The 14,017-nt window shown below is 44.2% G+C and overlaps 1 protein-coding gene across 2 annotated transcripts in view; it reads right to left on the bottom strand.

Annotated features, from left to right (window-relative positions):
- ADAMTS9 (ADAM metallopeptidase with thrombospondin type 1 motif 9) overlaps positions 1-14,017 on the bottom strand; it is a 174,353-nt gene that overhangs the window by 66,258 nt on the left and 94,078 nt on the right. For both annotated transcript variants that reach the window (XM_081938876.1, XM_081938877.1), the window contains exons 21-27: positions 13,623-13,787; positions 12,721-12,885; positions 9,160-9,279; positions 3,911-4,006; positions 3,606-3,773; positions 2,154-2,435; positions 324-485 (exon numbers count right to left, since the gene is read on the bottom strand). In XM_081938876.1, coding sequence (XP_081795002.1) covers positions 324-485; positions 2,154-2,435; positions 3,606-3,773; positions 3,911-4,006; positions 9,160-9,279; positions 12,721-12,885; positions 13,623-13,787 — 1,158 coding nt within the window. The remainder of the gene's footprint in view (positions 1-323; positions 486-2,153; positions 2,436-3,605; positions 3,774-3,910; positions 4,007-9,159; positions 9,280-12,720; positions 12,886-13,622; positions 13,788-14,017) is intronic.

Below are 14,017 nucleotides of genomic sequence, written 5' to 3'. Positions count from 1 at the left end.
AATAGCACTTAGGTTTATTTATCGTTTTACAGTGCTTTTACAGCCCTCTCTAAGCAGTTTACAGAGTCAGCATATTGCCCCCAACAATCTGAGTCTTCATTTTACCCATCTCAGAAGGATGGAAGGTTGAGTCAACCTTGAGCTTGTGACATCTGAACTGCCAAATTGCAGGCAGTCGGCAGTCAGCAGAAGTAGCCTGCAGTACTGCACTCTAACCACTGCGCCACCGTGGCTCATAGTGGTACATCATTACCATGTAATGGTAATCACATGCAAAGTAAAAGAGTTCACTTGTTTTTAAACCTAAACGGAAAACGGCTTACCTCACTCCAGCTTCCATAGGCCCACTGAGGGCAAGGTCCCGATTCGCAGGACCTTAGCTCATCTGGTTTCATCCTTGCATCACAATTATCAGCAGCGTATCCATTTTCATCCTGGCATACGACTACTCGACGTTGAAATCCACCAGCACAGGTACTTGAGCACTACAAAATATAATTGTCACAGGCTCAGGATGTTTACTGTAGGTTGTTGCTCCCATTTCATCCTTGCTATAAATCCAGATCTCTTAAGCGTCTAAAAGCTTTTGTGTCTTTTTTGCTACTAGCAGCAGTGATAATATAAACGCTAGTAGCAATAACAATAAAAATGTCAAAATATACACCTACAACAAGCAGGTAAAAACTTTTCTGATGGGGAAATAACTACACCCTCAGATTTTGTGGAATGTCCTCTTTAGGTCTTTGTCTCATACTGGACAACCTATCACTTTTCTGAACTAAACTCCCACGGCTTCATTCAGAAAGTCAAATTGAGTTCACCTTCTGAGTAGCTCATAGAACTATGAATCTATGTCAGTGGTTTTTCAAACTTGATGACCTTAAAGAAACATAGATGAGGAATTCTGGGAGTTGAAGTCTACACCTCTTAAAAGTTCTCAAGTTTGAAAAGCACTAAGATGCGCAACATAAATAGTAGCTACAATAGAGAAAAGCAATAAAATGCTTGCAGACTCTTGTAGAATTATGTGATTTTTCTCCTCTCCTCCTTGTAGCAATTCATATATCCTTACAAGTCTACTTTAGAGGGCTGGCTAATGTCCTGGAACAGACTTTAAAGTGTGGCAGCAATTGCAATCGGAAAGGAAGTCCTTTCCCTTCTGTTAGTAGAAAAAGCTTCTAGTAATGCTAAAACAAAACTGGATTCTACCCAAAAATTAATTCACCATGTATTTCTATCTTGTCCTAATCTCCACCTTACAATAGACAAGGCAGATGGTTTATTGGTAAGAGAACTGGAGTTAGGGATTGAAGTAGAGGTGGGTTCCTACCGGTTCGGTCGAGTAGGTAGTAACTTGACCTGCCATGCCCCCAAACCAGTTCTATGATCGGCGCTGCCATCTTGATTTTTGGTTCTGCGCGGGTGCAGAACAATCTTCATTGCAAAAATATAATTTTTTCCTCTTTTCTAACGTTGTGTGCATGCGCAGACCTTATTAGGTGCAAATGCACACGCGGCTCAAACCGGCAGTAATGCCACTAGCAACCTATCCCTGGATTGAAGTGAAACCTGTCTAGGAGATTAGTTTCACAATTATAGCTAGATGCAAACGTTCCCTAGCTGGCAAGGTTTGATGCCAGGTATCTAAATCTTGACTACTGCAATAGGTTCTATGTGGGGCTTCCCCTGAAAAGTCCCTGGAATTTGCACTTGGTACAAAATGATGCTAGCCAGTGTAAAGTACGAGTGACAGTAGCAAAAGATTGCTGCCACCTGCCAATTATCTATGATAACAATATAAGGATAGTGCTGCAAAGTCACTTGTAAATCCTCTGACCAAGGATTTTGATTGGTATCACTTCTATTATTCTTTGTTTCACTGATTCAGAAACCATATGATGCCAATCACTATGTCTTCTCCATCTTTCCATGTTGTTGGGAACACTTTAGTTTTCTGGGGAGGTGGGAGAGAAGAAGGAATGCAAACTCCTTAAAATCTTGAATTTCTGGAGCATAGATAAACCAGTCTGGGAGAACTGAACGTTTATTTTATTGGCATGGGGAATGAGGAGTGTTATATAGCAGGTTATAGCTAGTGTAGAACCCGATTCCCAAGGGGACAAAAAAACTCCAACAGCCCAGAAACTACTTACTGCTCCCCATGGTCCAGTTCGCCACTGGTTGCCTCCATGTCCATGTCCTTGATTTCGGTTTGGGTGCCCTCCTCGATTGTTTTTTTGATGATAGTCAGGATAAGGAAAAGGATTAGCGGGCCTGTTACCCGGGTTGATCTGCTGACACGATGGCATAGAGCAATCCTGCTCTGTCGCAAGGATATCTTCAGCATCACACTCGTTTCTATCGATACTCTGGTCATTGTAATCTACGCAGTGTATTTGCCTGGTCACCTTACCTTGCCCACAAGTTACAGAGCACTACATTAATAAGGAGAGAAGAGAGAGAATAGCTGGCCATAGCCTTAAGATAGATTTTGAGAAATAACAATAGCACTTATTTACCGCTTCACAGTGCTTTACAGCACTATCTAAGTCAGCCTATTGCCCTCAACAATCTGGGTCCTCATTTTACCCACCTCGGAAGGATGAAAGGCTGAGTTAACCTTGAGCCTGGTGAAACTCAAACTGCCAAATTGCAGGCAGCCGGCAGTAGTAGACTGCAGTACTGCACTCTATCCACTGCACCACTATGGCTCATATACAAAAAAATAAAAAAATAAATACAAAAAATCAACAACAACCCAAACAAACAAATCCTCATGCATATAAACCTATTTTAAGTAGGTTTAGAAGTTTCACTAAAGTGGATTCAACAGATCTCATTTTTTTATTGCTTTAGCAGCTTACAAATCTGCCTTCTATTTAAGTCAGAATAATTGCATCTAGTTCTTTGGGTATAGGTACCATGTTTCTCTGAAAATAAGACAGAATCTAATTTTCTTTTGATCCCCAAAATAAGCACCTGGCCTTATTTTTGGGGAGGACTAATTATTTTTGAGGTGCAGGAGGCCCCTTAACTGCGGCCCACAGATAAGCTGATCTAGAGAGGACCAGATGTTCTGTCTCTGTTTCGGGTACACTCTTGCCAGCCCTAACATCGCTGGACCTGCTGCTCTTTTTGCGGCCACCACTAAGAGAAGGGGCGCAGTCGCTAGGGTTTGTGGTAGCGGCCTCTGCGAGGCCATTCTGCATGGATGGCAGGTGCATGTGGGGCATGTTCCCCCTCTTTCTCCCTCAGAAAATGGTAGGGACCGGCTGCGCATGCATGTAAATATTTTAGGGGAGGTCTTATTATCTGGGGAGGCTTATTTTCAGGGAAACAGGGTATTTGCCGTCCCTGAATACCTGGTCCTTTTAACCAGAGATGGTTGCCAGGTATGGACTAGCTCCAGCTTCACTACGTATTAACCTGATTGTTGGTAAAACCATCTTGGCTACGTTCCAACAAGGGTACTTGCTGCATTATGAAAGAAGAGCTGCCCTGAGGCTTTGCCTTCCAAATCTTCTCCTCTTAATGGTGAATTATGCATGTTCATCAGAGGATCAACGGACAGATATTTGGCATATTTAAACAAGGAGGTTGCTTACTGAGCTCCATTCCAAGGCTTTCCACCGACCACAAGATATTACAAGACACGCTTCGGTTGCTGATGGTTTCGGAATATGGAAACAGGCAGTTTCATCAGCCACAGAGCCATGATCATCCCGACAGCTGACATACCTCATCCTGGTGCCTTTCCCACAGGTAGCAGAACACTAGAGAAGACCGACAAGAAGCGGATTCCTTTGACAAGCGTATCATAACCTTTTTCATACAGCAGGTAGGGTTAATTATCAAGGGAAACAAAAATAAAAATAAACAAAACAAACTAAATTGGTTAGTTTTAACATACAGAAGTCCAGGATCCAAATCTCCACTGGGTTCTGTGACTGCTTTGCTTGGTTTCTGGGCTGCTAGGATGGAGGCGACATGGCACTGTTTCACAGTCCTATTTCATAAATAAGAACATTAGAAAAATAAATAGAGTATCAGATAACTGATATTACAAATATTTTGTTACACTTTAGGGATTGCACTATTGCAACGATAAGAGATTAAAATATTAGATTCCCTCCCTGTCCAGGCACAAATATAACTGACTCATCTTCTATTGAAAGTAAGTAAGTAAGTAAGTAAACTTTTATTTCTAAACCGCGCCCTTTCCTAAACAGGACTCGGGGCGGTGTACAGTCATATTAAAAACTATATAGATACAAAATATAAATGTACATAAATATATAAACATATAAACATATAAACATGTAGACGGAGGAGGTAGAATGTGCTGTACCAAATTTAAATTAAAATACAAATATAATTAAAATTTCCCTTAAAATTACACAGTAAGATGTTTGCCAGGAGGTTAAAGATGGGACTATACATCAGTCAAGCCAGCTAATTGGAACAGGTGGGTCTTAAGCTTCTGTCGGAAGGAGCGGAGGTCGTTAGTAGTTCTAATATCGGGAGGGAGGTCATTCCAGAGGGTTGGGCCCATCACAGAGAAGGCTCTACTCCTAGGCGCCGCCCGCTGGCACTGCTTGGCGGATGGCACCTGGAGGAGTCCCTCCCTGTGAGAGCGGATTGGTCGTGTGGATGTGTGAGGTAAGATGCGATCCCGCAGGTAACTAGGTCCCATGCCATGGAGCGTTTTGAAGATAGTAACCAACACCTTGAAACGCACCCGAAAAACCACAGGCAGCCAGTGCAGCTCGCGCAGGAGTGGTGTTATATGGGAGTATCTTGTCCCTCCTATGATGGCCCGAGCGGCCGCATTCTGAACTAGCTGTAGTCTTCGGGTGCATTTCAAGGGGAGCCCCATGTAGAGAGCATTGCAGTAGTCCAGGCGAGACGTCACCAGCGCATGAGTGACTGTGCGTAAGGCGTCCCGATCCAATAGGGGGCGCAATTGGTGCACCAGGTGAACCTGGTGGAACGCACCCCTCGCCACGGCTGCCACATGGTCATCCATCGACAGCCGGGCATCGAGGAGGACACCCAAGTTGCCCGCCCGTTCCACAGGGGGCAGTTGTTCACCCCCTATGGCCAGCGATGGCATCCACTGGTTGAACCGGGGCGCCGGTAGCCACAGCCACTCAGTCTTGGAGGGGTTGAGTCTGAGTCTGTTGTCCCCCATCCAGACCCGGACGGCTTCCAAACACCGGGACATCATTTCGATGGCCTTGTTGGGGTGGTTTGGGGTGGAAATGTACAGCTGGGTGTCATCAGCGTACAGATGGTATCCAACCCCAAAACCACAGATGATCTCACCCAGCGGCTTCATGTATGTGTTGAACAGGAGGGGCGAGAGGACCGACCCCTGTGGCACCCCACAAGTGAGTGGCCTCAGGGTCGACCTCTGCTCCCCTGCCAACACACACTGCATCCGGTTGGAAAGGTAGGAGCAGAACCACCGCAAAACGGTGCCCCCCACTCCCACCTCCTCCAGCCGGCGCAATAAGATACCATGGTCGATGGTATCGAAAGCCGCTGATAGATCTCATAGGACCAGGATAGAGGAGCAACCCCTATCTCTGGCCCTCCAGAGATCATCTACCAACACGACCAAGGCCGTCTCCGTGCTGTGACCGGGTCGGAAGTCAGACTGGCGCGGGTCTAGATAGTCAGTTTCCTCCAGGTGACGTGGGAACTGTTGTGCCACCACACTCTCTACAACCTTCGCTAAAAAGGGAAGGTTGGAGACGGGACGATAATTGGCTAGCTCCACCGGATCCAGGGAAGGCCTCTTGAGCAGGGGCCTCACCACCGCCTCTTTCAAGGCGGCCGGCAATGACCCCTCCTCAAGTGAAGCGTTCACCAGACCCAGGAGCTAGCCTCGTGTAACCTCCCAGGATGCCAGTACAAGCCAGGAGGGACACAGGTCCAATAAACATGTGGTGGCTCGCAGTCGCCCACGCAACCTGTCCAAATCCTCAGGGGCAACAGAGTCAAACTCCTCCCAGCGTGGTGTCTCAGGACTTGCTTCCGACGTCTCCCCTGGTCTGCTGAAGGGGGCCCACCCACTCCGGATCTGAGCAATTTTGTCCTGCAGATATTCCCCAAACTCCTCTGCTCTACCCTGCAAAGGGGCTTCCCGCGGCCTCTGAGATAAGAGGGAGCGAGTCACCCGAAACAGGGCGGCAGGGCGGTTATCTGCGGACGCAACGAGAGCGGCACAGTATCTACGTTTGGCCGCTCTCAGTGCCACAAGGTAGGTCCGTAAATAGGCTCTTACCTGTGTTCGGTCAGATTCGGAGCGTGAGGACCTCCACCTGCTCTCTAGGCGTCTCTTGTGGCGTTTCATCACCCTCAGCTCCTCGGTGAACCAAGGAGCCAGGGTGGTTCGTTGCCGCAGGAGAGGCCGCAAAGGCGCTACCCAGTCCAAGGCCCCAGCCGCCGCCCTATTCCAAGCGGCCACTAGGTCCTCCGTCCGGGAGCAGGTCAGGGCTACAGGAAGTGGCCCAAGCTCCATCTGGAACCTATCCGGTTCCATCAGTCGCCTGGGGCGGAACCATCTGGGACAATCAGGTTCCGCCTCCCCGCGGTGGGGGGTAGCGCCGGGGAAGTCGAGCCGGAGAGATGAGTGATCTGACCATGACAGGGGTGTGATAACTAGATCCCCTATTCCCAGATCACTCGTCCACTGCCCAGAGACAAAAACAAGGTCCAGTGTGTGCCCACCTTCGTGTGTGGGGCCCTGAATTAATCGGGTCAGGTCCATGGCTGTCATGGAAGCCATGAACTCCTGAGCCACCTCGGATGCTTCACCCGTCGACGGCAGGTTGAAATCCCCCATAACCACAAGTTTGGGGGTATCAACCGCCGTCTCCGCGATCAGCTCGAGGAGCTCAGGCAGGGCCGCTGATGCATAGCGAGGAGCCAAGTATACAATCAGCAAGCCCAACTGCCTCCCTGGGCCCCATTTCACACCAAGGGACTCACACCCGGAGATCTGTGGCACAGTGAACTCCTTCGGTTCCAGACTCTCCCGTATGATTACCGCCACCCCACCACCCTTACCCAGGGCCCGCGGCTGATGAAATGCATGGTAACCTGGCGGGCACATCTCCACGAGGGGCAAACCACCCTCGTGGCCCAACCAGGTCTCTGTTATCCCTGCAAGGTCCGGCTCCCCCTCTGAGATCAACTCATTAATGAGGGGGGCCTTGTTAACAGCGGACCTTGCATTGCAGAGCATCAGCCTCAGGCCCTGGCTCTGTAGGTTCTGGCCACCTAGGCTGCGGGGGTTGGTACGAGCGACCGGGCGTGTCCAACAGCCACGGTCTCCCAACCGACTACGAGATTTTGTTCGGTCCTTGCACCCACCCCTCCCCACGACCGTTGGAATAAAACAACCCTCTATAGGAATGTCACTTTCCCTCCCCCCACTCCGCTCACTCCCCCCTTAGCCCCACCTGTTCGCCTGGCTAAAGTCCCCCTTCTGGCCTGATTCTCCCTCCCACCCACCCTGGAACCCCCTAAAAAGGATAAAAAGCATCTAGTTAAAAAACCCCTGAGTCTTCGCTTCCTCCACCTCTCGGGGTTAACAAACCCGTCATTAAGGTGGGCCTTTGAAAGGGCAAAGGGCCATATCTGTGAGAGGGGGGACTCCCGCAGCTGGAGCAAATCTGACCTCGAATATATAGTTGGAAGAGCTGTAACAAGGGCCAGGGTGCTATAGATGTTAAAATGAGTCAGCAAGCCAGGTTCCACATCCGATGATAAATGATAAATAAGGGGATGATAAGAAGATAGTAACTAGGTGGAAAGTAGATGGCAGGAAGATGGAGGCCGGGAGGCAGTCTATGATGTAGGTAGGCAGACATTTAAATGGATATTTAATAAAATTTGATGGTAGGCGGGTAAAAGATGGTGGGGGTAGTCACGCAGGCGCACATAACAGTTGGCTGGGAGCAACACATAACAGTTGGCTGGGAGCAAAAAGTGGATATATCCAGTATATCGGGCAAATCCTAAAATATAAATATATATTATATATGCATGCATATATGTAGGACATGGGCAGGCTGAGCCCAAGGGAGGGTTCAAACGCATCCTCAGCTTCGAGTCTTTTCCCACCCACATGTGATCTAAGTCCATCCCACCTAAAATTGAATCTACCCCTAATTTGCTTTGACTGTTAGTAGTTCAGATTATTGTAGAGAGCTTAAACTTGCAATAAACCTTTTTATTCATTTGAACTACCTGGCTTTCTTGATTTTCTGTGCTTGACAATATATAAATTATTACTAGTTTTATTGTATTAGGTAACATCTCTCTGGGAATCTAAATCATGGTGGGATTTGGTGTCAAAATGTACTCCCATTCCACAAAAAAACAGCATTTATAAACATATACAATACAAACAATTTAGATAAGAATATGGTGGTAATATTGATTTTTTTCCACCGTATCAAAATGTATCAGAAAAACATGCTCTTATATGTACTGCAAGTGGTTTCTAGCCCGTTTCACATCACAGACACTGGAATTTATTTCAATAATTATTCAAATGATGAGGCAGAATTAGGAATTAAATTAGCTAATGACAAACAAGGAGAGCATGAAGAAAGAAAATTCTAAATGGCACTTTTGAACAAGCACAGATTTACCAAATGGATAAGATACAGTACCTACTTCAAATAAAAGAAAATCATGAGAAAATGAAATAGAAGAAGGAGCTAAAATATGATTTAAAACTGCAATAACAGCATCCTCATTTTTTGTGGATTGTCCTATTTAATATGGACTGGTCCATTACATTGTTAATGCTTTCTTACATTTTAAGAGTCACCCTACAGGCAGAAATCTTTAACTGTTATAAAATGATTAGAAAAATTGTACTAGGCTGAATCCTCCCGTAAGCGCTCATTGTGCCCCATGGGTTTCTACCACTTTGCAAGAAAAGCCATTTTATCCAAGATAGTTGCATGCTCCTCCATTCAGTGGGAGATGGGTAGTTTATTAATTAATTAAATAAATAAATACAAATTTTCAATGATGTTTCAATCTTTGTACCTTGGGCTCGATAACCCTTTTGAAATGTTTTAAAAAAACAACCTCTGAAATTGCTGCATGTCTACTCTATCACCACACCACACCTACCTGTGTATCTGTTGGCTTGGTTGCAGCATTGCATTCATTATCATCTACTACAGAAATGTAGGCACCAACAACACATTTCACTGCCCTCATCTGATAGCCTTGCCCACAGGTTACTGTGCACTAGAGGGGGAAAAAATCCACAGATTTTTAAAAAAGGTCTGAATATATCGATTCTGCAAATAAACACTTACTGATTCACAATAGTTTAACACACTGATGTCCAAGGAAGTATAACCTTGGTAAGAGTACAGAAAAGCCGATGTCAACGTCTAAAGCGTTTCCATGAATACTATCAACTTGAGAAGGGGGGGAGAATTCCATGCATACTTTTGGCTAGAGTAAAATCTCATATTCTTGTAACTGGGATGTGAATGCGCATGTCCAGAACCCTGCCATAACATCTTGTTGGTGAATGTGATTGATGACTTCAGGCAGAGGGGAGGGGACACGGGGTAAAGTTCAGACGCCATTAAGTGGGATTCAGTTTAGTCTCCGCAGAAGATCAAGCCAAGATGTTGATCCTAACAAATGAATGTTTTTTGTTTGAACTTTGTCTCGAGGCTCGTAAATTAATTAGGTCATATCTTGGGAACTTCACACCCGACTTTTCTAGGTGAGAAAGGCTTTCCTATAACCTTCTAATTGTACTGATGCCTTGCCTGATTCACAAAACTTTAAAGCAGTGGTGAAATTCAATTTTTTTTACTACCAGTTCTGTGGGCATGGTTTCGTGGGCATGGCAGGGGAAGGATACTGAAAAATCTCCATTCCCACCCCATTCTGGGGCAAGCCAGAGATGGCATTTGCCGGTTCTCCAAACTACTCAAAATTTCTGCTACCGGTTCTCCAGAACCTGTTGAGTTTCACCCCTGCTTTAAAGGGAGGGGGGAGTCTAGATAGAAGCCTTCTGTATTTTTCTATTTCTTCTTTGTTTAACATTTTTTAAAAAAAATTAAAATGTGAAACCTATTTATTTATTTATTTATTTATTTATTTATTTTCAGTATTTCTAGACCGCCCCCTCTCCCCGAAGGGACTCGGGGCGTGTACAGGTGTGTCATTAAAACGAATACAAAAAACGAATATCCCATACCCTTAAAAACAAATTAAACCTCATACACTGTACAATAAGTAAAAATAAAAAATTAAATTAAAAACAACTAAAAGTGTAACCCTAGAAAATTTTTAAAAAATGCAGGCTTGAGGAACTAAAATTGGGAATTAGGAATTAGGCCAGGCTGGCTAGATTGAACAGGTGGGTCTTTAGTTTCTTACGGAAGGAGCGGAGGTCGGTGATAGTCCTGATATCTGGGGGGAGGTCATTCCAAAGGGTCGGGCCCATCACAGAGAAGGCCCTACTCCTGGGCGTCGCCCGCTGGCATTGCCTAGTGGACGGCACCCGGAGGAGTCCCTCTCTGTGAGAGCGAATCGGTCGAAGGGATGTATGGGGCAGGATACGATCCCGCAAATAACTAGGTCACCTGGAATAGTCACACAATTAATAGTGCTAGGAAATCTCTATCTGGAACCAACCATATAATATCAAATCAGAACCTTTACCACAATATACATGAATGATTTCAGAAATTAAATTTCTCTAATATATAATTTGCCCTGCCCAATACAGGGAAGAGCCAGATTAAGGCACCAAGCTAGAGACTAGGAGACTGTGAATTCTAGTCCTGTCTGAGGCACAAAGCCAGCCAGAAGACTTTGGACTTGTCTCTCTCTCAGCCTTAGCAAGACGGCAACTGCAAAGCTACTTTTGAACTCTTGCCAAAACTGCAGGGATTTGATTAATTGAATAGAATTTACAATAAACAACCATTCTTTCTACTGTTTCAATTATTTCTGCTTCCAATTACATCAAACAGTTAAAATATATTTCTTTCACTAAAATCCCAAATTCCTCTTTATTTCCTTCAAATAAATGTGTGCAGTGATTTATGGATTAGAATGTCCTCCCTCTTCCATACTTATTTTCATGATGTTATCTCCCTTGAAGACCGCACACTATATTCTTTGCAGGTTCAATCCATTTTCCAGATTACAGCATAGTTAAGTGTCAGGGTTTAAAAGGCCTTCTACCTGATGTGGAGCTTGACACAGAAAGCTTGTCACATTTCTTCACCAAATGTGAAGTTAGAGAAATGAGGTGGAGAATTCTCTGACTTCCTCCGTGGAAGAAGAAATTTTCCAATCATTTCTCAAGGGTAAGGCTTCCATTTAGCAAGGACATACCAAAGTTACTAGAAAAAACCCCAAACATCGTAAGATGAATTTCCTTACTCTATTCTCTCAAGGGATTCAACTGAATTGTAGACTGTAACTTCTGGAAATGTCATAATCAATGTCCTATCTTTCACTGTATCTCCGCCCCTTGCAACTTGTAAACCAACTAATGAGGACGTGAGAACCCCATATTCCGATGACAGGAATATGAAAGAAATTTTCTGCTTTAGAAATTCTTTCAAAATAAAAAAAAAATCTTACATAAAACTGAATGAGAACTGTCAGAAAAAACCCAAGAGGCTTTCTCTGGTTCTAGTCTCTGACCATTTTCATGCATTTTATTTTTATACTGCTGCAACTAAAAGTTATAGTTATAAACAGTCTGGACTGTTAGAATTGGGCTAAGGAACCTGCAGAGGTAGTATTCAGCCAGTTCTTACCGGTTTGGGTGAACCGGTAGTGGTGGTAGCTGGATGCTCCGCCCACTCGCCCCAATGTAATGCATGACCTTCTGCACATGTGTGCATGCACAGAAGGTGGTGCATGCTCACATTTGCGAACCGGTAGTGAAGGTAAGTGAATCCCACCACTGGTAACCTATAATCTGACTCAGTATAAATTCCTTTGTACTTTAAAAAAAAATATCAGATTACAGTTAAGAACTGTATCCAGAGCATGCTCTAACTCCTGTGAGGACCAGCTTAGCTACAGTAGGATTGTTTAAAGCAGGGGTGTCCAAACTTGGGAACTTTAAGACTTGTGGACTTCAACTCCCAGAATTCCCCAGCCAGCTGGCTGGGGAATTCTGGGAGTTGAAGTCCACAAGTCTTAAAAGTTCCCAAGTTTGGACACCCCTGCTTTAAAGAGATGACTCACTTCTTCAGCAATAGCATGAGACTGGCTTTCTCTTGGCAAGACAGTTACACATTGGATACAATTAGGATCTGGTTATTAGAATACTGTGTTAAGGCTGAGAAGATTTTTAAGTAGCCTTACCTTTCTTACCTGGAAATTATCAAAATAAAACTACAAAGGGTAGGAGTCACATACAACACTTGGAGGAAAGGTGGCTTATAAATTAAAAAATATATACACAAATATTCAGGCAACTTGCACATATTTTTTTTTTCATTTCCTATTGTTCTAGGAAGCTATGAATGTCCCAACTGGTTGCCATCATCATAATCACCACCATGTCATTAATTCAATACTTTGCTTTGTGTCTTGCTTGGTACCTTTTAGTTGTAGAACTAAACTTTTTTTTTCCTTGCAGAATGATTGACATATTTTGGAAAGAAACTAACAGAAGGAACAAATGGCTTCATGTACCTGGCCCCACAGTCCTACTTGCCAAGCTGCACATTCTTGCTGCTGGCAGTCTTGCATGGAGTCTGGTTTGGCCTCAAGATCACAAAGTCTGTCATTGATCCGATCTTCTCCAAATTGGCACCAGATTTGCCGACGCTTGTGCCCTTTTCCACAGGTTACCAAACACTGAAAGAAGAACATGTCCACTTTAAGCTGGCCTCACTCGTTCAATGCCTTCTCTTCTCAAAAGGTTAATAAAGTGATACAAGAGTTTAAGGAAGGGAACAAGCTTGGCCACATCAAGGCTGAAATTAGCTCTTCTAACGAAAGATACATTGTTCGAAGTAAATTTTAGCAAGTTACAGGGAAAATAAGTTCTACGCAGCCCCATAGGATCCATAAAGCAAAAGTTAAATCACTGTCATACCTATCTTCTCTTTATCTGTTTTATTATCTGATGCTAAATGAACGCTGAGACCCACTTTTCAAACTGAAAGGAAGCCTGCAGTAGCTTGTCTAATTCATTGTGCTAATGACAGAGGAAGACGTGAACAAAGTAAATCCGAACTGTGCATTAAGGAATGAAGATGTGAAGATCATATGATCTGAATAACCATTTTAGTGCAATTTTGCTGTGATTAAAATTACAGTTTTTTTTTTTAAATGACCTTGTAATCCCGTGCATCAGGGAGGAGTCAAGGCAACTGAATGTAGCTGAGTGTTTACTGGCCGGATGCCCTTCCTGTCGCCAATGCGGAGTTCTCGTAGCAGATATATTCTCATTGTGCCCAGAGAGAGAAATATCTGCTTCTACCTAGGATCGAGCTCACAACCTCTTGATTGAGAGGCAAGAGCTCCACCTCTAGGCCACCATACCAATCTGTGATTAAAATTACAGTATTAATGCAATATGACATTCTTACTTCTGACCAATCTCCTGTTTTCCAGTGTGGGCACGGGAGTTCGTTGCACCGTTGTGCTGTCACTTTTTCCTGCTGGCTGCATTTACTATCCTCCAAAACATCATTGAATGTATTCATGCAGACTGCTCGACGCCTCTTTGTGCCACCACCACAGCTCTTAGAGCACTTCACGGAATAAAAACGAAGTCAAAGTTAATAATAATAATAATAATAATAATAATAATAATAATAATAATAATAATAATAATAATAATAATAATAATAATAATAATAATAATAATTAAAAAAAACTTTTATTTCTAGACCGCACCCTTTCCTAGGCAGGACTCGGGGCGGTGTACAGTCATGTTAAAACCATATACAGATACATAGACATGGACATAGACGTAGACGGA

Source organism: Natrix helvetica, assembly GCF_964273705.1.
Source record: "Natrix helvetica genome assembly, chromosome: 1".
Taxonomy (NCBI): domain Eukaryota; kingdom Metazoa; phylum Chordata; class Lepidosauria; order Squamata; family Natricidae; genus Natrix; species Natrix helvetica.
Note: the sequence above shows the minus strand (reverse complement) of the source record. Positions and strands in the feature narration are given on the sequence as shown.